Raw genomic sequence first — 22,642 nt, 5'->3', positions numbered from 1 at the left:
TGAGGTTAATATATCTTAATAGCAAGTCATTTTAAGTAAAGAGTTAAAATAAAAATGGTGATTTTAGTATGCACTATATAGTTTATGGTGGTGGAATGTTGCATATTATAGCATATATTATATAATTTTTCAACTAACCTGCTTTTCACTCGAAACCTCAGGGTGTCTGTGTGTATACATGCATTAAGTATTTAAGCAAATGAAATGGAAAAGGAAAATCTGGTTTTTTATGCCCATTTTATACCCATTATACCTATATTCAGAAACCAAACTATATAAAACTAATATAAATGTCAGAAAAAGTATTAAAAACATAAAACTTACTGTACTATCAGAGGTTTATCAGCAAAGATGAAAGGTTTTGCTAATACAGCAGATATTGCATGATGCTTTGCTCTAGATTTCAACACCAGTCCTCGGTCACCAGGTACTCGATATTCTTTCAATTCTTCTATTTCCCATCTTCCTAAAATACAAACAAAGCAAGTTAAACTAAAACCAAAAACATTGACTTAAGAATTATTTATCAGAAGTGGTGACCAATAAGATTCTTCCATGAAGGCTACTTGGGAAAAATAAAATCACATTTTAAATCAGAAAATAATATCTGTACCTGTAGGTATGTATGTTCTCTTTTTCTCTTAAAACTGTCGAAACTAATAAATAACAGACCCTACAGTATTTAATTAAAGCACCTCTAAAGCTGGCTTAGTTTGGATTTCTCTTAAAGACTGTAATCAATGAAATCACAAAATGTGGTTTGTCTCATACGGTCTATCAACATTGTATTTTTAAAATGAGGTATTTTTAAATTACACAGGAGACAAAATACATCCTTAACACAAAATGAGTTTGCCTCAGTCAATTTTTTTGAAATTTATGGTATCATCAGCTACTTTTCTTACTTTGCAGAAGTTACTGTAGAGATTTAAATTTTAATTTGAAAATTGTTATGCCCAGAGAACACAAACTAAAGTTAACACTTCCTAAGCTAAGCCAATCAGTTCTCAGAACTTTTGGCCAAGGAAGTCATACATACTAGATAAGCACTAGGTTGTAGCACAGAGAGCACTAGGTTGTAGAGCTGAGTTAGGTCCTCTCTGGGCTGGAATTTCCCATGTTTAAGATCAGGAAGCTCCTGCAATTAGATCACAGGCAGCATATAATGCAAAGCTAGACGGGTTAGCTGCAGCCCCAAAGTTGTGGATTGGACTCTCCTCCTTTACTCTTTTTAAAACAGAAAATAACTAAGTTATATTAATTTGTATAAAATGTTCTAGCTTTGAAAATTAGAGGTATCGCCTATTCCAAGAAAACTCAATTTAGCGAAAACTGGCTATTTTCCGGTATTGTGCCAACTTGAAATATTAATGGGCACTTTTGAATTACTAAGGTACTTTATACACATTTTTTTCTTTCTAAAAAACAACAGTGCAAGAACCTGACAGTCTCATGAACCAGAGAGGGGTATATTTTGGTCTATCATTGTACACACAGTATTGGGTTTTTAAGAATATATTTTTTAAAGTTTTCAAGTTTCTTTTCCTTTTTGTCCCCTAATTTGGCTATAGTATACTTTTCTAAAAAAAAGTGAATTCATTTGGTTTTTCTTCTCTCACACTGATGAGCAACTGTATTATCACTACTAACCTGTGGCTTGACCTAATCACAAAGGTCTTCTTTTAAGAAGTAACAACTTTATCTTTAGGGGTTTTAGGATACTGATAGTAAAGGCTTTTTAAAACTATGTTGCCTTCTTTTGTAATTACATGCATACATTTATCTGCTATGAAAAGGTACTATCTAAAAGTACTACTTTAATTTTAGAAAACCTGCGACAAGGTGATTATTCTTCAAGGACAAGAGGTTTTTCCCAACTTCAAATCAACAATAACTTTTCATTAACCAATTATTTACTCAAATTCTATACAATGCCAGGTAATATGAACTCTGATGTAACTATAATTTCAAAAAGAATTCACAAAATTTTATAAGATATCCTGAAAGTTGGTCACTTAAAGAACTGGTGATTTTTTAAACAGCTATACTTTTATTAATAACTTAATCTGAAAAATTTAAGTAAGTCTCCTCCAAATGCAAACCCTGTTACCCAGCACTTGTTTCACAGAGATTTGCTTACTCCTGAAAATATAGGAATTAGTTTTACTCAAGTGGCACTTGATGGAAGCTGTGATTAACGACTAGAAATACTAAATATTCCTGCAAAGAAACTGATATTGGTCTCAACTAACCACTATATAAACAACATTGCTAATATTTATATACAAAATGCCATTTTCAGGACCTGGAACTTTAAGAGATTCTGTATTTTTCAAAGTTGCTTTCAAGAAATTGAAAAAAGTCAACCAAACATACCAAATCTAATATGCTAAAGAATTATTTTTGTGGATAATTTTGTTTAATAAGACTATAGACCAAACTTAGGTGTTAAGAAGCTTGTTTTCCGCTTGCTTGAGTTCTAATTCTAAGCTGGTGGGGGAAAAACTCATTTAAACACTAAGTCATTTTTGTCCAGCAAGAAATAGAGACAAACTCACTCCTAAAATAGACCATATCCTAATTTTAGGAAAACTCCATCAACAGATACTTCTAAAACACAAACATAAAGCAAATATCTACCCAATGCTGTTCTAAAAAAACTGTAAAGTAAGCTAAACATAGATGTTTTAAGTCAAGCATTCTGTTTGATGGCAGGTATTTCTGTGGGTATTATTTTAGGTAGTGTTCTATCTCTGCAGACTTGCTGCTTCTTCGAGGGAAATTATTCTTTTCTCTAAATGGATTTAGACTGAATGCAGTATTGCTTGTTCTGGGCATATGGTAGAGTTCTTTTTGGAGTACATAAGCATATACGCTTTTGGGGATGGAGAACACTACAAAGGAAGACATGCAGGCATGATCTTTATCTCATACTAAAACAGACACTATGGAACGGAAGTAGACAGCTGCCATCCTATACATGCTGTTAGTTGTTCTGCTGTTATTCTCATGTAACTCCTGTTGGAGTCTCAGTGTGAGGTCACATGCTTATGGGTCTGAGGTCCTCTGAGAGAGAGGAAATTCCCACTAGATGTCACCTTGACTGAGGCTGATCCTGCTTTAGGATGTAACAACTGAGGAGGCTGGTTTTAGACTAAGAAGAGGAAGAAATTCTTCTGTCACACTCCAGGAGAGTCCTGTTGGGGAAGAAAAGGTGACCCTTGCATACAGGACTTTTCCTTCACAGTGAAGTGTGAAGATAACCTATCAGAGATGCGGTGATAATGGCTGTGGGCTTGGAGCCACATGTCCCACAGCTCTCATAAATGTCCTCTAGGAGGACCCTGCCAAAAGTTATAACTTGATCTAGGCAGCCCATGCTTGAGAGAAAACAGTAGAGAACAGCAGTAGCCTGGGAGATCCTGCAAGAGACTAACTGCAGGGGAGTGAAAATTTAACTGTTCAGAGTTAGAAAACTGGATGGTAGCTTAAGTATGGATTACCTGGACTTCCAGAAATATTGGAAAGGAGACAAGACAAAAGACTCTATTTGTCTTTTGACAAGATTCTGTTGTGAAGCAGGATGGGGCCTCAGGTATATTTAATAAAAATATAATCTCAAAAGCTAGTGAACTCTGGGTCATACTGGTTATGTTGAATATTTAAATAAATATTTTACCATCATATATAGAAATCTCCGCATCTGTATCATCTTTTTTTGCTTTTGATAAGACCCACCTACAAATAAAGTTGAAAGAAACGTATATCATTAAAAATAAAACTAACAATTTATAGATACAATGCATATCAGAAATACAACAGAAGATTACCCAATAGTTGCTTTTCCTTCTAAGATAAATGAATACTTAGAGGCTAAGTAAGGATGTCTACACATAATCCTGTAAAGCTAGAGTTAAATTAAATTTAGAATCTGCAATTTACTAGCTGTATGATCATAGCTAAGGTACACTAAGCCTCAGTTTCCTTACTGGTAAAAGGCAGATAAAGATAGTTCTTACCCACCTACTTAGGACAGTGTTTGGTATACAATGATCAATAAATAATAACTTTTATTGGTTTTTTACCATTATTTAGGATAAAACATTAACTTGAATTTGTCATCTGAAATTATGTTATTAATATCTGTTCTAAGGAATGAAGAAATGTTGTAAGTTTTCACTTTACATTCATGATTCATTTGTATATTTTCCTTGTATAAATGATAACAATTCAAATTAAACACTTCTATCAATAATAAAAATGTGTTAAGGTATTGGTTTACACCGTGAAATAAAGTATGTTAACCCTTTTTTAAGGTACTGTGGTACAGGCAATTTTCATAGGCTAACAACCAATAACTTCAAAAAAGCTAATCAAATCAAGGAAAAAATTCTGAATGAATACTCACCCAGCCAACCTTCCACTATCAAAAGTTTCCGTAAAATATACTTCTCCTATAGGTTGAGGTGTCTTATATTTAATCTAGAAAATAGATTTAAAAAATCTAAAGTTATTCACCTTCACAAATATTTTAATTAAATAATCTCACTAATTAAGAACCTAGTATGGAATGCAAATATAGGTAATATAGATAGATGGTAGGTGACATGGTCTCTGGCCTCAAAACTTTGTATTCTACTGGTAAGAAAATACAGAAGAATATAAGAGATACACAACGGAAAAAAACTCTATGTGCAAACAGAATACACTGACTCCTTCTAACACAGGAGGGATGGGAGGAAGTAATTAGCCAAGGCCTCATGATGCAGTGGACCTGGCTTTGAAAGGATTCTAACAGGTGACAATATTTGAGGATAAAAAATCACTAGAAGCAAAAGATGAAAAACATATAAGATGAAAAACTTAGTAAGCACATAGGTTAGTTTAAAATTAATTCTTAAATTTCACTGTTATGTGACTAGAGAATGATGACAACATTCTGAGAAATTAGAAACCCAGAGGAAAAATAAGATTCAAAAGAGAAAGGACTGCAAAGCAATTATCTCAAAGCATTGTTTCAAGTGCCATGTAAGTGTTAGCTGCTATGATGATAATGATGGGGGGGGTGTGATTTGATGGCTCTTTTAATAATATTTCTATGCGGGAAGTGCTTTATTGTTCCCATTTTACGTATGATGAAACTGTGGGAGACAGGCAAAATAATTTGCACACTGTCATACAGTTAGACACTTGCAGGACTTAAAAGATATGAGCCTAGGTTCTAAAGGTTATACAGTTACCCACTACACTATACCAAATGCACCAATAAAATAATTTAAATTAAATTTATTGACAAATTGTCAAAAGATAATTTTTTTTTTTTTTTTTTTTTTTTTTTTTTTTGCGGTACACGGGCCTCTCACTGTTGTGGCCTCTCCCGTTGCGGAGCACAGGCTCAGCGGCCATGGCTCACGGGCCTAGCCGCTCCGCGACATGTGGGATCTTCCCGGACCGGGGCACGACCCGTGTCCCCTGCATCGGCAGGCGAACTCTCAACCACTACGCCACCAGGGAAGCCCACTGTGCCACCAGGGAAGCCCTCAAAAGATAATTTGAACTGATGATGAATAAATAAAATTTTGCTTACAGTAATAGATAAATCTTGGTCCTTTCTTAATCAGCCTTTATGATTTTACCTATATGATTAATTATGAGATTTCTTCTCTCAGCCTTACGAGAAAAGGATGCAGAAGTACTTTTACTATTTTCACTGTCCCTACCCTTCCCTAATAGTACATTTCCTGTCTAAGGAAGGAAAATCAGTAATTAAACAAAATCCCACACACTTACTAACAGGTCAATATTCTGCTACCCAAATTGCCAATCTCCCATGAAGTTTTCTGAATTAGAACTTACAACTTTACTGTTCTCTATATTTTTATGGATTGGCAAAAATGGGCAATGGTGTTACAAGAGGCTTCCTTCTGTTAGATGACCCTTTAAATCACCAGCAATTTATTTTGCACTTTATTTATACTTTACTTGTACTTTATCATATCTAGATTACTCATGCTATAAAATTAGAAGCATCAAAAATTGTTCCTCCCATTTCTTATCATCTTCTCAAATTATCATCAAATATAGTTGAGTCGTAGGTATCTGAAATTTCTTTGAAGTATTAACCTCCAAAACCCTCGTAGTAGCTGTATCTAAGTCAGCCATAAGCACTTTGATTACTACTTAGTTTCTGTGGATCACAGAACCAAGTTTTAAAAGAAATGTCCTTGTGGAGCTTAAAACTTAACAGGAGAAAGAATATTCACCTTAAGCAGCTAAACAACACTTGCATTTGCAAATAAAAGACTCTAAAAGGAAGTCTGTAACAACTATATATTATTCTCCTTGGCCCTTTAAACAGCGGCTAGCACAATATAATTGATATTTCCTCACCAAAAATATTTCTGAAAAAATTTTCTGATTATCTCAATATTAGATATGAATATTCTCAATGTGAAAGCTCTTATGGATTGTCAAAGTGTACAAAAACCTCCAGACTCCTGTTTTCCAGACTCCTATCAGTCACTACCTCAAGACAGAAACACTGTGAGCCTTACTAAATGCCTACCTCATCATCACTCCCCTTTCTAATTCATCCTATTTAGCATTTTCTTTCCTCAGAGAAATAAAGAAACACTACTTTCTTTACTTCTAGGAGAAAATTATACTACCTTTTCTTTTATCTGAAAAGGGCGTGCAGTGTCAGAAATAAGACTAAAAACCTTTCCCTTAGCTAAAGTATTTAGTCCTCTTTAGCCAGTGATGAACTCCTAGTTTGATAGTAAAGATCTTCCCCATATTTATTTGGTAATAAAACTGTGTTAGGTGCCATGCACAAATTAAAAACACAGCAACAAATAGTTGGAAAAAGGCAATGTTTTTTCTATTTATATTGAAACTAAAGACTATTGGAATAGAAATGAATCTTAAGAAATTAGTCACCCCTATGTATCATGTAAAAGAATATTTTATTACTTTTTTAAAAGAGTTTTTTGATGTGGACCTAATTTTTAAGTCTTTATTGAATTTGTTACAATATTGCTGCTGTTTTATGTTTTGGTTTTTTGGCCGCGAGGCATGTGGGATCTTAGCAGCTCCCCACCAACCAGGGATGGAACCTGCATCCCCTGCACTGGAAGGTGAAGTCTTAACCACTGGACCGCCAGGGAAGTCCCTAAAAGAATAAATTATAGCTTGTTTCTCAATAACCTTACCTCTGAGGAGAATTCATTTTCATTAGCATCAATCTCTTCTGAATTTTCATCAAAGTCTTCCGTCTCAACATTATCATCCATAAATTCTGCATTAATTGAGATGAAAAGAAGACCCAAACATAGCCAAAAGCCTTGGAAACGCATATTGATTATCTGTGAAATTGACAGTAATCAGTAAAAACAAAACAAAGTTGTGAAAAATATGTGTAAGTATATTTACAAAGAAATAATTTCTCCTTAATACCTCTTTTTTTTCTTGGATGGCTTTTAAAACAAATCATTACCAAACTTACTTAAATTATGCTTTGAACAAGTGATAACACAAACTTCAAAATCTTACAGGAGTCTACAGCTGAAGGCCTGCTTCTAAAAGCAAAGAGCCAAAGGCACAAACCTAAAGATATAGATATCAGTGACCAATGAACTCATAATATGTGGACTCCTCTAAAAAAAAGAAATAAGGATCGTGATTCCTAAATGTTCGCTTGAGTTACTTTTTTATTATAATGTTGCTTAAGTGTATATAACCATACAATTGGAAATTTTACAATTATAAAAACAAAATATATTTATATGTAAACACCAAAAAAAGAAAAATAATTTTATCACAATTGAATGTGATAGTATTTTACTGAAATCAAATCACAGCTGGAAATTCAAACAAATATAGGATTTATCGCAACCAGGTTGAGTGCTATGAATAAAGTTCTTTTGCATTTATCATCCCCATAATACTACCATGAGTCAATTGTATAACCATTTCTCTATTCAAATACTGCAAAACCTCTGTTCCTTATAGCATTAATTGAGATGAGTAGAAGCCAAATATTATTTGGCTGCCTCCTGGCAGAAATACATAAATTATATAATTACAGCCCCCTCTATTCCCATTAGCATGTTAAAAATGAAAGTTTTATTTCTTGGTGCCAGTGGACTTTTAAACAAGTAAATATGAATACTGAAATAGTGTGGCAGTCTTGGTTATTAGGTGGTCAGTCATTTAGATGATCCAGAGTATAGTTATATTACCATCAACATGAAAAAAATTTTTTTAAAGTATATTCTTAGAACTCTTATATTCTGCAGAACATATCTACAGACCTATATGGGTCTGCCTAAGAAACACTGAATTTATGAGATAGCACTCTACACCCACCAGAATCGCTATAATCAAAGAGAGATAATAATAACAAGTTTTGGGAGGCTGTGGAGAAACTGGAATCCTCATACATTGCTGGCAGGAATACAAAATGAGCTTTGGAAAACAGTGTGGCAGTTTTTCAAACTGTTAAAAATAGAATTACCTTATGATTCAGCAATTCCACTCCTAAGTATCTACCCAAGAGAAATGAAACAGATGTCCAAACAAAAACTTGGAATGTAAATGTTTAAAAAAAATTGTTAATAATAGCCAAAAAAGTGTGAACAACCCAAATGTTCATCAACTGATGAATGGATAAACAAAATGTGGAATATTCATACACTGGAATATTATTTAGCAATAAAATAGAAAGGAGTACTAATGTGTTACAAGACAGATGAATCTCAAGACAGATGAATCTCAAAAACATTTTGCTGAGTGAAAGAAGTCAGTCATAAAAAGACCACATATTGTATGACCCCATTTAAATAGGCAAATCCATAAAACCGGAAAATAGATAAGTGATTGCCTAAGGAAAGGAAAGAAATGGGAAGAAAGGGTTAATGTGCACAGGGTTTCTTTTGAGGGTAATGAAAATATTCTAAAATGGGAATATGGTAATGGTTGCATAACTCTGTAAATGTGTTAAATATGTTAAAACTCACTGAATTACCCTCATTAAATAGGTCAACTTGTAGGCATGCAAATAATATATCAATTAAGCTGTTTTCGAAAAAGAAGCATCAGACTATAGAAAGCATTTTTCCATTTGGTTAGCTCAACTAACCCTTTTCAATGAGATCAAAACTCTACATGAATGTACGGGCCAGTTAGCTTTAATTTCTTCTAAAGGCCACTGGGTACAACTTTAAAGTTTACTTTGAAAATTGCAGGTTTAAAAAAATCAACACCATTCTACCATAATATGAACATTCTATATTAAAAGGTGTGTTAATACCACCATTTTTACAGACAAAGACAACACAAAAAATGATGCATACTAATCATAATTTGATTAGAAGAGTTTAATCTCTCTTGAGTCATAAAAAAGAGTTTAACTGGGATAGAAAGTAAATATAAAGGGATCACTTTGACTTAATAACAGTAAGGTAGGGGTTTTTTAAATTTTCACTAATTGGCACAGATATGAGTACATTTACACATTGCTTATTAAACTGTTAACAACCCTAAAAGCTTCATTGTTCTAAAAGTTTAAGAGCCTTCCATGACTTATATAACAAAGCAAAAGGTGTTTTTCTTGACTTGCTATCAATAACATTTGAGTAAAATAGAAATGCATAAAATAATAATAGCAGTAATAATGAACATTAATATCACTTTAGCCCCATATCTTCTCCTTCAAAATGAATGCACAGTTTAGTTTCTTAATAATTAAATTTGTTGAAAAAACATGTTCTAAGTGCTTTGTTTGAGCTCTGGTGGATTGGGCTGCCAGAGAAGAATTAAGGGGAAACCAAGCAGGCAGTGTCCTCTCTGGAACCCTACTCTTACTTCAGCCAATTTTATTTGTTTTCTTTCTTTCTTTTTTTTTTTTTTGCTTTATATAATTTTTTATTTTTTTATTTAAAAAATTTTTATTTTATATTGGAGTACAGTTTATTAACAGTGTTGTGTTAGTTTCAGGTGTACAGCAAAGTTATTCAGTTATACATATACATGTATCTATTCTTTTTAAAATTCTTTTCCCATTTAGGTTATTACAGAGTATTGAGCAGAGTTTCCTGTGTTATACAGTAGGTTCTTGTTGGTTATCTATTTCAAATACAGTAGTGTATATTATTTATTTTCTACATTAGGTTCTTCCTAACTTTCTTTCAGAAACAGTTGCCAAAGCTTCAGAAAAAAGTTTAGAAAACCCTTTATCTGGAAAGTTTGTTTCTTCTCTAAAGTTCTATGACTATAATCATTCATTTTCATAAAGGAACTAGCTACTTTAATCTTTGCAACCTAGGACATCACAAGGATAGCCATTATTACTCCCAATCTACAAACTGAAAGCAGAAGGATTCAAAAACCTCATCAAATTCTCATGACTGGAAATGTGAGACAAGATGAGAATCCAAAACTTTACATCAATATACCATTCTACTTCTTATTTTAATCTTACCCCACTGATTATATGTTTATTGATAAAGCAATGGAAAGAAATTGCAAAAATCGTAACATAATACATTTCAAACCTCCTGGAAATTTCCAAAATTTAGATGATTATTAGTATTAAGCTATGAAGATATTCACCCAGAATGGTCATATCAACCTTACTATACAAGTGGAATACTCAAAAATAAACTGTAAGTGGTCATTAACAATTCTGCAGACAATGCAGTTCTACAGGATAATAGTCTCCATTAAGAAAATGATATAGTCCAAGGTTGTTTTTGCTATTTATTCCTTTCTTAAAAAATCAGAAATACAGACCTAACAGTTTCTGCTTAATTCTGCAGTATTCTATCATTATTCAGTGATGCACCAACGGACAATTGAGAATTATATCATGAAGTTTGCAGTATTACTTGGAGGTCTACCATGCTATGGTGCCAACATGTCATCAAGCTCCAAACAAAACTGTGAGGTTTGTCACACATCATTTCTTAAGAAGAGAGGTAAGATACTGCTAGGCCTGCACTGGAGCTTTGAGAGGCCTGACAATGGGGTAATTTACAAAACACTGAAGTAACTAACTTGTGCAGTTTAACATTATTATTATTATTTTTTTTTTTTTTTTTTTTTTTTTTTTTGCAGTACGCAGGCCTCTCACTGTTGTGGCCTCTCCCATTGCAGAGCACAGGCTCCAGACACGCAGGCTCAGCAGCCATAGCTCACGGGCCAAGCCGCTCCGCAGCATGTGGGATCTTCCCAGACCGGGGCACAAACCCGTGTCCCCTGCATCGGCAGGCGGACTCCCAACCACTGCGCCACCAGGGAAGCCCAGTTTAACATTTTTTAATTGTGGTAGAATACACATAAAAGTTATCATTTAAACCAATTTTAACTGTTCAGTTCAGTAGTGTTAAGAACATTCACACTGCTGTACATCTTATCTCCACATCTCTTTTTCCATCTTACAACACTAGAATCCTATACCCCTTAAACAACAACTCCTCTATATCCCCTTCTCCCAAGCCCCAGGCAACCACCATTCTTTTGTTAAAAGAATTTTAACAAAATTTTGTTAAAAATTGTTTCTAACAATTTTTTTGGTGGAATTTTTACGTTTTCTACATATAAGATAATGTTGTCTGTGAACAGAGATAATTTTACTTCTTCCTTGTCAATTTGGATGTCTTCTTCTTGCCTAACTGCTCTGCCTAGGGCTTCCAGTACTATGTTGAATAGAAGTGACAAAAGCAGGCATCCTTGTCTTGTTCCAGATCTTAGAGGGAAAGCTTTCAGTCTTTCACCATTGAGTATGGTGTTAGCTGTTGATTTTTCAGATATGGCCTTTATTACATTGAGGTAGTTTCTTTCTATTCATATATTGTTGAGTGTTTATCATAAAAGGGTGTTGGAACTCATCGGATGCTGTTTATGCATCAGTTGAGATGATCATATGGTTTCTTTCCCCTCCATTGACAATGTGATGCATTACACCAATTGGTTTTCATACGTTGAACCATTTTGCATTCCAGGAATAAATCCCACTTGGTCATGGTGTATAAATCTTTTTTTTTTTTAAGCCTATAGTCATGTATTTCTTATTTTTTTTAATTTTTAAAAATTTTTTGGCGACACCACATGGCATGTGGGATCTTACTTCCCCGAGCAGGGATCAAACTCATGCCCCCTGCAGTAGGAGCGCAGAGTCTTAACCACTGGACTGTCAGGGAAGTCCCAATCTTTTAATGTGCTTTTGACTTTTGTTTGCTAATACTTTGGTAAGGATTTTTGCAACATTATTCATCAGGGATATTGGTTTGCAGTTTTCTTGTTGTTTCTTTGTCTGGTTTTGGTATCAGGGTAATACTGCCCTCATAGAATGAGTTTGAAAGGGTTCCCTTCTCTTCAGTGCTTTGGATGAGCTTGAGGAGAGTTGGTATTTTTCTTTCAGTGTTTGGTAGAACTCACCAGTTAAGCCATCTACTCCTGGGCTTTTATTTGTTGAGAGGTTTTTGATTACTGAGTCAATTCCCTTACTAGTTACAGGTCTGTTCAGATTTCCTACAACATCATGATTTAGTCTGAATAGGTTGTATGTTTCTAGGAATTTGTCCATTTCATCTAGGTTATCCATTTTGTTGGCATATGATTGTTTACAGCATTCCCTCATAAAATTTTTATATCTATAGAATCAGTTATAATGTCCCCTCATTCATTTCTGATTTTAATTATTTGAGTCTTCTTTTTTAATTCAATCTAGTTAAAGGTTTATCAATTTTGTTGATCTTTTCAAAGAACCAACTCTTGGTTTCACTGACATTTTCGGTTGTTTATCTATTCTCTATTTCATTTATCTCTTATCTAATCTTTATTATTTCCTTCCTTCTTCTAGCTTTGGGTTTTTCTAGTTCCTTAAGTTATAAAGTTAGGTTGTTAATTTAAGATCTTTCTTTTTTACTGTAAGTGTTTACAGCCATAAATTTCCCTCTTAGCACTGCTTTCACTCTATACCATAAGTTTTGGTCTCTTGTGGGATTTTTTTTCCATTTATCTCAAGATATTTTCTAATTTCCTTTCTTTTTTGACCCATTTGGTTGTTTAAAAGTGTGTTTTTTTTGTTTGTTTGTTTTTTTTGCGGTATGCGGGCCTCTTACTGTTGTGGCCTCTCCTGTTGCGGGAGCACAGCCTCCGGACGCGCAGGCTCAGCGGCCATGGCTCATGGGCCCAGCCGCTCCACGGCATGTGGGATCTTCCCGGTCCGGGGCACGAACCCGTGTCCCCTGCATCAGCAGGCAGACTCTCAACCACTGCGCCACCAGGGAAGCCCTAAAAGTGTGTTTTTTAATTTCCACATATTTGTGGATTTTGCTGCTTTCCTTCTGCTACTGATTTCTAGTTTCATTACACTGTAACTGGAAAAGATACTTTGAATGATTTCAACTTTTAAAAATTTGTTAAGACTTGTTTTGTGGCCTAACACATGGTCTATCCTAGAGAATATTCCATGTGCACTTAAGAAAAATATGTATTTTCATCAATATTCATCAGGGATATTGGTCTGTAGTTTTCTTACAGTGTCTTTGTCTGGCTTTGGTATCAGGGTAATGCTGCCCTCATAGACTGAGTGTGTAAGTATTCCCTCCTCTTCAACTTGCTGGAAGAGTTTGAGGAAGACTGGCATTAATTTTTCTTTCTGCTATTGTTAGGTGAAGTGTTCTGTGTATGTGTATTAAGTCCAATTGCTTTATAGTGTTGTTCAAGTCTTCTAATTCCTATTGAGCTATATGGTTGTCCTAAGTTATACAGTTTTAGTGCAGCAAGAATTTGTTTATATGGTATAATACAGAACTTTTAGTGCTGACACCACCTCCTTGCCTCCTTACAAATGTATAAAAGATAGCAAGCCCATGGTTCTAAGCGTCCTGAGTATTCCTCACTCCATACAGGTTGCTGAAATCGCAAAATATCTGTGCCTTCATGAAGAAGAAAGGAGGCACTGGAGAAGCACATCCATTTGCATATATCTTTGATCTCCTGTATGTTCTCTGCACTGCCTCTGGGCTGGTTCAATAACAAATTGAAATATAAGTAACTTTGGCCAAGTATGAGATACTTGGGAGAGATTGCTGGCTGATCAACAAGCTATTTTCTCTTTTCTCAGGAGACATGACTATACTATATTTTTCTTGGAGTTAAGCATGACTCAGGTGAATGGAGTTAAATGAGACCTAGGAAAGCCAATGATATAGTGCTAGTCTGAGTTTAAAGGCCTGGAAGCCAGGAGAGCCAACGCTAAAAGCTCTAGTCTGAAAGCCAGCAGGCTCAAGACCCAAGAGGAGCCAATGTTTCAGTTCGAATCCAAGGGCAGGAAAAAAACTGAAGTCCCAGCTCAGCCAGTCAGGCAGGAAGAGTTCCCTCTTCCTCATTGGAGTATCAGCTTTATTGTTCTATTCAGGCCTCCAACTGTTTGGATGAAGGCCACCCACCTAGGGGATGGCAATCTGCTTTACTCAGCCTACCATTCAGATGTTAATCTCATCCAAAAACACCCTCACAGACACACCCAAGATAATGTTTGACCAAATATCTGGGCACCCTGTGGTTCCATCTACTCCTCAGGACACCAGCAACCAGAAATTATGTTAGGCATCTGGGATTTTTAAATTTTCTATGTGAGCATTATCTTATCTAATATATACTGTTAACTAAAACTGAGTATTTTTTTTTCTAAATCAGAAGGACTTAGAAACAATGAAAATATCTCAAGAAATACAGTAAAAAGTGGGGAAAGAACCGTAACAGCAGAAATAATAGTTGAAAATACAACTTTCTGGTGATTTAGGCAAAGACCTACAAAGTGTTGCAAAGATTCTGGATCTGATCCTATAAAATTCAGAAAACTACTGAAGGTCTGAGATTAGTGAAGTGATCAGAGCTGAAATCCAGGATATGGGGATGGTATTTGGTCATAGTAATTATAGAAAGAATGAACTAACTCTGCACTGGGCTTTAAAAACATAGCTACACACTAAAGTTAAAATGGACTAAATAGCATCATTTTCAAAATAATGGTTATATAAACCTTATAATGATACATTTATTTATTTAGGATTTATACTACCTCTACATAGTTCCAAAAGAACTGCTTGAGGAAACTTGCAGCAGAAAACAGACAAAAATATAAGCCCACCGAGAGCCAGAATTCTCACGTCTGTATTCACAGTGCTAGCCAAAGAGTGCTGATACATGGTAGAGAACGATACATATTCACAGAATGAATGAATGCATAAATGACAAGAAAAAAAGGTTATGGGTGGAGAGAAATAGATGTTACTAAGCAACAAACTAGAATGACTTTATTGTTGTACCAGCACTGCAAAGATAAACTTGGCAAAAGGGTTTCCAGGCAGTTAGGGGAAGGCCCGAAATAAAATGAAGGAGTTTTCACTGTCTATAAAAGTCTACAAGATCCTTGGAGGAAAAAATCCTTTTTTACAACTTAACTCCTAGAAAAGTTTATGGACTGAATCCTTATATAATAGATGTCTTTAACTATGGTTTTATGACAGAGAAATGGGTATCTCAATGCTTCCAACAACGGCCCTCTAAAGTTTTTTAGAACATTGTTAAAACTTAACATAGTTAAAGCTTTCCTATAGATAAGGAGATAATAATCTAGAAAGTTTGCAGTTTTATGTTCTAATTTAATATGGGGGAATTAAACATATTTTTTCATTTTTACTCTACATCTATGAAGAAACATCTCATTGTGAGTTATTTCAGAATCTTGCTGTAGACATGCTGCATTTTAACAACTCAATTCATAATTTACTAGAAAAGACAGTAAACAAAAAAATTAGATGAAAAAATTTTGGGTTACCACATCAGAAAAATAAAACTGTACAAATTTTCACCAAAATTAGAGGGTATTCTTGGAATTATCTGGCTATGTAGGCTATGTAGCACATAGAAAGTTCACTTTGAAGGATCACAAATAAGGTGGAGAGGTAGGTAACAGTGGCATCTTAAAGAGGCAGCCTACTTCCAAAGAAGCGCAAGACTCCATTCGAAATGCAGGTACTTATTCACAGAAGAAACGAGCATCCTTCAGAATAAGCTGCACCAGGGATTTATTAATTTTGTGGTGGCTAATGTTTCCAGAAATTCAAGACAGGTTAGCCAGTAGATAATAAAATTCATCATTCACAAATTCATTTGACAAATACCTATGGTTGTCAATTATGTGCCAGGCATGATGTTAGACACTGAATTTACAGTAATTAGTAAAACACACATGGCCCCTGATCGCAAAGAGCTTACAGTCTGGGATGGAAAGCAGACATTAAACAAATAACCCAGGTATATCATGTAAACTGTAACAAGTGACAGACTAGTAAAGAAGTTTTAAGAGTTGGTAATTGGGGAACTGAATTTACAGGGTAGGGGAAAGGGCAGAGAAAGCCTCCTTGAGAAAGTTACATTCAAAGTGAGGTGCAAAGAATGCAAAGGACTGATTCCCCTAGGCCAAGGGCAAAGGAAGCTGCACTTGAGAAAGGAACTGAAAAGGGAGGAATGGAACAAGGAGAACAGGAAGTGCTGTTTCAAGTATTTACTGTGTTTCAGACATGTTAATTCCAATCCTTACAGCTACTCTGCGGTGAAGGTATTAGTACCCCATTATACATAAGGAAAGCAAGGCTCAGGGAGGTAAGTAACTTACTCAAGGATATAGAATGCTAATAAACAACAAAGGCAAGACTCAAAGTTAGGTCTATTCAAACTCTACATTCCTTTCATTAAGGCTCTAAGGTTAGAAGGTTTAACAATTTAACTCACTAAATGGCAGTGAGGTTCTAGGCCTATAAAACACAAGGTTAAATATTTTGTTAGTATGTTCCATCCTGTAGACATCCATTCCAGTTTCTGTGGGCTTTATATTTTAAAAGCCATATTTTGAGGTGTATCCAAATTATATTTTATGCACATATATCTAGTTAGCTGGTTAAATGGCCTTTAAAATCTTTCCAGCAAAGATTTTAAAGCAGCTTAAGGCTACATAAAAATATAAAAACTAACAACTTCATAGTATTACCTTATACTCCTATGAGACTTTAAAATTTTATAGTGTTCACACAAATTTCAGAGTATTTAAGAAGATACTTGCATTTCTTAGTTACAAAACTCAAGGATAAACAGTAAGGCTTACTATTTACTATAATTATCACATGCTACATAATGTAAATGTTTCTAGGTATCACCTTTCCTTAACAAAAGCATCTAGAAAGAATGTATCCATGAACTGTTAGTACTTTTAACTTCCTATGGTAGCCACAACAATGACCCCCCAAAGATGTCCACACCCTATTCACTGGGTCCTGTGAGCGTGACCTCACATAGCAAAGGGGACTTTTTAGATGGAATTAAGGTTGTTAATTAGCTGACCCTAAAATAGGGACAGTATTCTGTATTATGCAAGCGGGCCCAACATAATCACATGGGCCCTTAAAAGTGGAAGAGGAAGTCAGTGAAAGAGGGCAGAAGAGATTTGAAGAGTGAGAGGGACTCCGCCCACCACAGAGATCTTGAAGATGGAGGAAGGGGGGGGCATGAGCCAAGGAATGTAGGTGGTCTCTAGAAGCTGAAAACAACTCTCAGCTGACAGTCAACAAGGAAACAGGAACCTCAGTCCTACAACCAAAAGGAATTGAATTCTGCAACCAACCTGAATGAGCAAGGAAGCGGAATCTCCCCGGAGCTTCTAGTAAGGAATGATGCCTTGCCAACACCTTGATGTTAGCTCGGTGAGACCTGTGTCAGACTGCTGACCTAGAGAACTGTGAGAAAATAAATTTGTGCTGCATTTAGCTGCTAAGTTTGGTACGGCAACAATGAAACACGAATACTTTTATCGTTCTTGTACTTGGTTCTAGCTTCTTTGGAACAGTTCTACCAACCACGTCTCAGCTGGTAAAGGCAATAGCATTTTTCAGTCCTGTTGCCGACTGCTCTCTCTTGACCTTGCTACGGCCTCCTCGAAGCCCTCTCCTCCCGTGGTTTCTATGATGCTATTCCTGATTCTTGATTCTCTTCATTTCCTCGGCCGCCTTCACGGGCTCTTTCTCTAATCTCCTGTAAATGTTGCTGTTCCTTAGGGTTCTGTCCCCAGACTTTCTCCTTACCTTTCATATACTCTTGACTTCTACCTATAAAAGCTAGCTAAAAACTCCCAAATGTTATCTCCACAGCACAGAGGCCACTCTTTAGTTTCAAATCACTATCCATCTTCAAGGATGTACCAAAGCCTCTATTAATTTGAGGCTGGTCCTTCCTCCCAAAGCTGTTCTCTATCTCCTCAATTCCCTTCTCCCATTAACTTCACCTCCAGTCAACCAAATCAGCCAAGTTGCTTTGCCACTATCTTAAGACTATTCTTTCTCATTGATATCCTGTATCATTGGTAACGAAGTGCATTTGGATATTTCTTGAATGTATCTTTCTATATCCATGCCACAGCCTTAATTTGGGAATCCATGGTTTCCGAAAAGGATCAGTAAACTTCCACTTTGCTTCTTCACTTCCAGCCTTCCCAATCAATCAATCTATCTGCCACCTTCTCTCCAGCATGAATTTTCTAAAAAAGAACAAGTCTTACTTTACTACCTATTTATAAAAATGTTCAATAGTCTGTAGTTCTCAGTATAAATTCTGCCCTTTTAAGGCTCATTTCTTACTCTTAACACTCACCTATTAACACATTCATGCTTTCTATATACTATTTCTTATAACTGAAGTGCCTTTCTGCTATCTTCTGCTATTCAGTTTTTTTTTTTAAACTTTACTGGAGTATAATTGCTTCACAATGGTGTATTAGTTTCTGCTTTATAACAAAGTGAATCAGTTATACATATACATCTGTTCCCATATCCCTTCCCTCTTGCGTCTCCCTCCCTCCCACCCTCCCTATCCCACCCCTCCAGGTGGTCACAAAGCACCAAGCTGATCTCCCTGTGCTATGCGGCTGCTTCCCTCTAGCTATCTACCTTACGTTTGGTAGTGTATATATGTCCATGCCTCTCTCTCGCTTTGTCACAGCTTACCCTTCCCCCTCCCCATATCCTCAAGTCCATTCTCGAGTAGGTCTGTGTCTTTATTCCTGTCTTACCCCTAGGTTCTTCATGACATTTTTTTTCTTAAATTCCATATATATGTGTTAGCTTATGGTATTTGTCTTTCTCTTTCTGACTTACTTCACTCTGCATGACAGACTCTAGGTCCATCCACCTCATTACAAATAGCTCAATTTCGTTTCTTTTTATGGCTGAGTAATATTCCATTGTATATATGTGCCACATCTTCTTTATCCATTCATCCGATGATGGACACTTAGGTTGTTTCCATCTCCGGGCTACTGTAAATAGAGCTGCTATGAACATTTTGGTACATGACTCTTTTTGAATTATAGTTTTCTCAGGGTATATGCCCAGTAGTGGGACTGCTGGGTCATCTGGTAGTTCTCTTTTTAGTTTTTTAAGGAACCTCCATACTGTTCTCCATAGTGGCTGTACCATTCACCTGCTATTCGGTTTTAATGGCTGACTGAGGACTCACCAACACCACTATGGCTCAAAAGTAGTGTTTGAAAAATCACTATTTAAAGTTTTAGTTGTCATGCAGCTTCAGGAGCTCAACTACAAAATAATATGATAGAAGGTACACTGAGCTTGGCACCATGGCACCAAGTTTATTGTTCTGTTATTAAAAACGGAAGGGCTTCAAACTGTTCTAAACCTTTTTTTTCATTTGTTAAGTTTAAGGGTTAACCTGGATGATCTAAAGTTCCATTAAAGTTAGCAATTCTAGCTTTGTAGTTAAGAGCACTAAAACTTATTAGGTACTGAAAACAAGCAATAAGGTTAATTTATAGCACTGTTCAGCTTCTACAGATCCATTAACATGCATCATTCACACACAATAATTAACTTGATTAGATAAAGGCTATCTTCGAAGGACTTAGAGATAAGGTCTAAACCTGACTGGAAGATCAAACCAATGAGATATAAAGACAAAACTGTAAACTGAAAAGAAGTCAAACAATTACCAAAAGGAGGGCTACCTAGAGTGATTAAAAGACCTAGAGTGACGTAAAAATTTTAAAGCAAGCAAATTCAGAAGGCTAGATCAGGGTTTTGATGGCTTTTATGCATCAAAAATCTTCAGTATAAAATAACTCTCTTCTAATTAGAGAGGTCTTCCCATGGCCACTCGATTTACTTTCTCCCTTCTGAACTTTGTTGCCATTTGCTTTTTTTTTTTTAATTCTACAGTGATTTTTAAAACATTTTTATTGGAGTATAATTGCTTTACAATGGTGTTAGTTTCTGCTTTATAACAAAGTGAATCAGTTATACATATACATATATCCCCATATCTCTTCCCTCTTGCGTCTCCCTCCCAATCCCACCCCTCTAGGTGGTCACAAAGCACCGGGCTGATCTCCCTGTGCTATGCGGCTGCTTCCCACTAGCTATCTACCTTACGTTTGGTAGTGTATATATGTCCATGCCACTCTCTCACTTTGTCACAGCTTACCCTTCCCCCTCCCCGTGTCCTCAGGTCCATTCTGTAGTAGGTCTGCATCTTTATTCCTGTCTTGCCCCTAGGTTCTTCATGACCATTTTTTTTTTTTTTAGATTCCATCCTCTTTGTCTCTCAGGCAGATGCTATAAATAAAATCAGCTCAAGTATCTGATCATTGTAAACAGGCTTTCGGCGATAATGAGTCTCGAGTCCTCAGGGCTTCGTGGGATTCAACACAACCCTCTAGGTCCCTCCCTATCCGCGCGCACCGGGCCCCAGGCATCGCCTCGAGGGAGCGGCCGGGAGTCAAAGGACACACCCCCGTGAGGGTTAGGTCCCTTCGCCTTTACAGAGGCGGGGAGGGCGTAAGCTGAGCCTATTTTGGTTTGGTTCGCGTTTTTGTGAGAAGTAGCCGGCGGAGTGAGCAGCGCCGAGAGGCTACTGGGCCCCTTCTCCATCCCTCGGGAGCGCGCACCGGGGATCGAGCGTGGAACAGGGCTGAAATGGCAACCGCTGGAATAACGGACTCGGCTCCCTGGGGCCCCTTAACCGTCGGGGACAGGCCAGGCTGAGGGAGACACCTGGCCTTCCCGCGCCAGCCCCAGCGAGGCGGTGGACACAGCAGTTCCGGAGGACCCAACGGACGCGGAGGTGGCCTCAACGCCCGCCTCCCGGGCCGGCCTTCCCACTCCCGAGGCCGGGAGAGCCCGCCCCAAAACCTCGCTGGCTGCATCCCCATCCCCGAACTCAACACGCACCCCCTCACTGGACCCTACCGGTTCCTTCTAGCGGCTCGCCAAAGAAAGGGGTGCGGCCCAGGAATCTCCGCCCCGAGGGAAGAAGCCAGGACTCGGATTCCTCACCCCAGCCCGTGGGCAAAGGGACGCGGGAAAGTGGCTTACTGCCCACGCACCTGCCTTGCGGGCCCGTTTTCGGCAGTGGCAGCTCAGACGTCCGAGTCGCTGCCACTTGGTCCCTGCGTCTCCCTACAGCAATCCCGCCGGCGGCCGCCCAGCAGCGACTGCTAACTGCGCATGCGCGTGCGGCCGTGGGCGGGGAGAAGGCGGCGGCCCGAGGCGAGTGCCGCGCGCACCTGCACCGAGGGGCTCAACGGCCGCAGAGGGGCGACGCTGGGCGAGGCAGGCGCAGTCGGGCGCACTCTCCCGACCACGCGCCGCGCCGCCGCAGCCGGCCAATCGTTCCGTGGATCCGGCTCCAGAGCTGGCCTGGAATTCCTCCTTATCCTTATCGTTATCCATCCGAAGACTTTTCCCTCCCGCAGAGCGCCTGCCCTCTGCAAACTGTGAGGTTCTGCTTCCTAATGCACATAATTAGGTCCTGAATTTTGAGTAAATCACATTTGAGCAGCGTCCAATTAGTACCCCAGGCCTTTCATGGAGTTCTAGATGTTCTGATGAGACGTCATTGTGGTGGGCAGGGAGGCTTACTATTTCGTGACAGTGTATGATATAGATATGTTAAATGTTAACGTAATAAATGTACTATATGGTTTCTTTTCGAAATGCTACTGATAAGAATTGCTAATCTTCTACTGTGCTCAGTCAGCTCTAAGGGCTTTACATTCCTTACCTCATCGAACTGTCCTAACAACCCAGGTGAAGAAACTGAAGGTAATTACTTGCCTTTGACTAGCAAATGGTGGAAATAGAGTTCAAATCCAGGCTTCTCTCAGAGCCTGTCATTTTATTTAATTCACACTAAAAATAAAAATAACAGCATAAACGTAGTATTGAATCACGTTTCTTTGCCCCACAGGTGTTGGTCATGCAGCTCTTACTACTTATATTTGATAGTAAATCTTGACTTTGATTTTGGTATTATCACGCTTTCAATTTTATTGGTAAAATAAAATATTTGACTTGTGATACCTCCGTTAAAGAGCCTCAGTTTAAGGGAATTGATGGTGCTCCATGCATAAGATATGATTGTTGGCTAGATGTCAAGGTCATTGAACATTTTTCACATTGCATCCGTGATAAGGCCACCATTTCTAGACTTTTGACGCTGTCATCTTCTGGAGCGTGTTTGGATAGCATTTAATTTATGGGTTAAAAAGGACAAAGTTATTTGAGGT

The 22,642-nt window shown here is 37.2% G+C and overlaps 1 protein-coding gene across 3 annotated transcripts in view; it reads right to left on the bottom strand.

Annotated features, from left to right (window-relative positions):
• Positions 1 to 21,588, bottom strand: part of CLGN (calmegin) — a 45,472-nt gene extending 23,884 nt beyond the window's left edge. Inside the window, exons 1-6 of one of the 3 annotated variants that reach the window (XM_082610963.1) lie at positions 21,461 to 21,588; positions 17,693 to 17,804; positions 7,212 to 7,364; positions 4,409 to 4,482; positions 3,680 to 3,738; positions 325 to 466 (exon numbers count right to left, since the gene is read on the bottom strand). In XM_082610963.1, the coding sequence (XP_082467089.1) occupies positions 325 to 466; positions 3,680 to 3,738; positions 4,409 to 4,482; positions 7,212 to 7,355 (419 nt within the window). In that variant the 5' untranslated portion in view covers positions 7,356 to 7,364; positions 17,693 to 17,804; positions 21,461 to 21,588. The other 2 variants (XM_082610962.1, XM_082610964.1) reach the window with 2 other exon arrangements.
• Positions 21,589 to 22,642: the final 1,054 nt, after the last annotated feature.

The sequence above is a fragment of the Mesoplodon mirus genome (genome assembly GCF_964341445.2).
Source record: "Mesoplodon mirus genome assembly, chromosome: 2".
NCBI lineage: Eukaryota > Metazoa > Chordata > Mammalia > Artiodactyla > Ziphiidae > Mesoplodon > Mesoplodon mirus.
The sequence above is the reverse complement of the archived record's forward strand: the minus strand, read 5'-3'. Positions and strand labels throughout refer to the sequence as shown.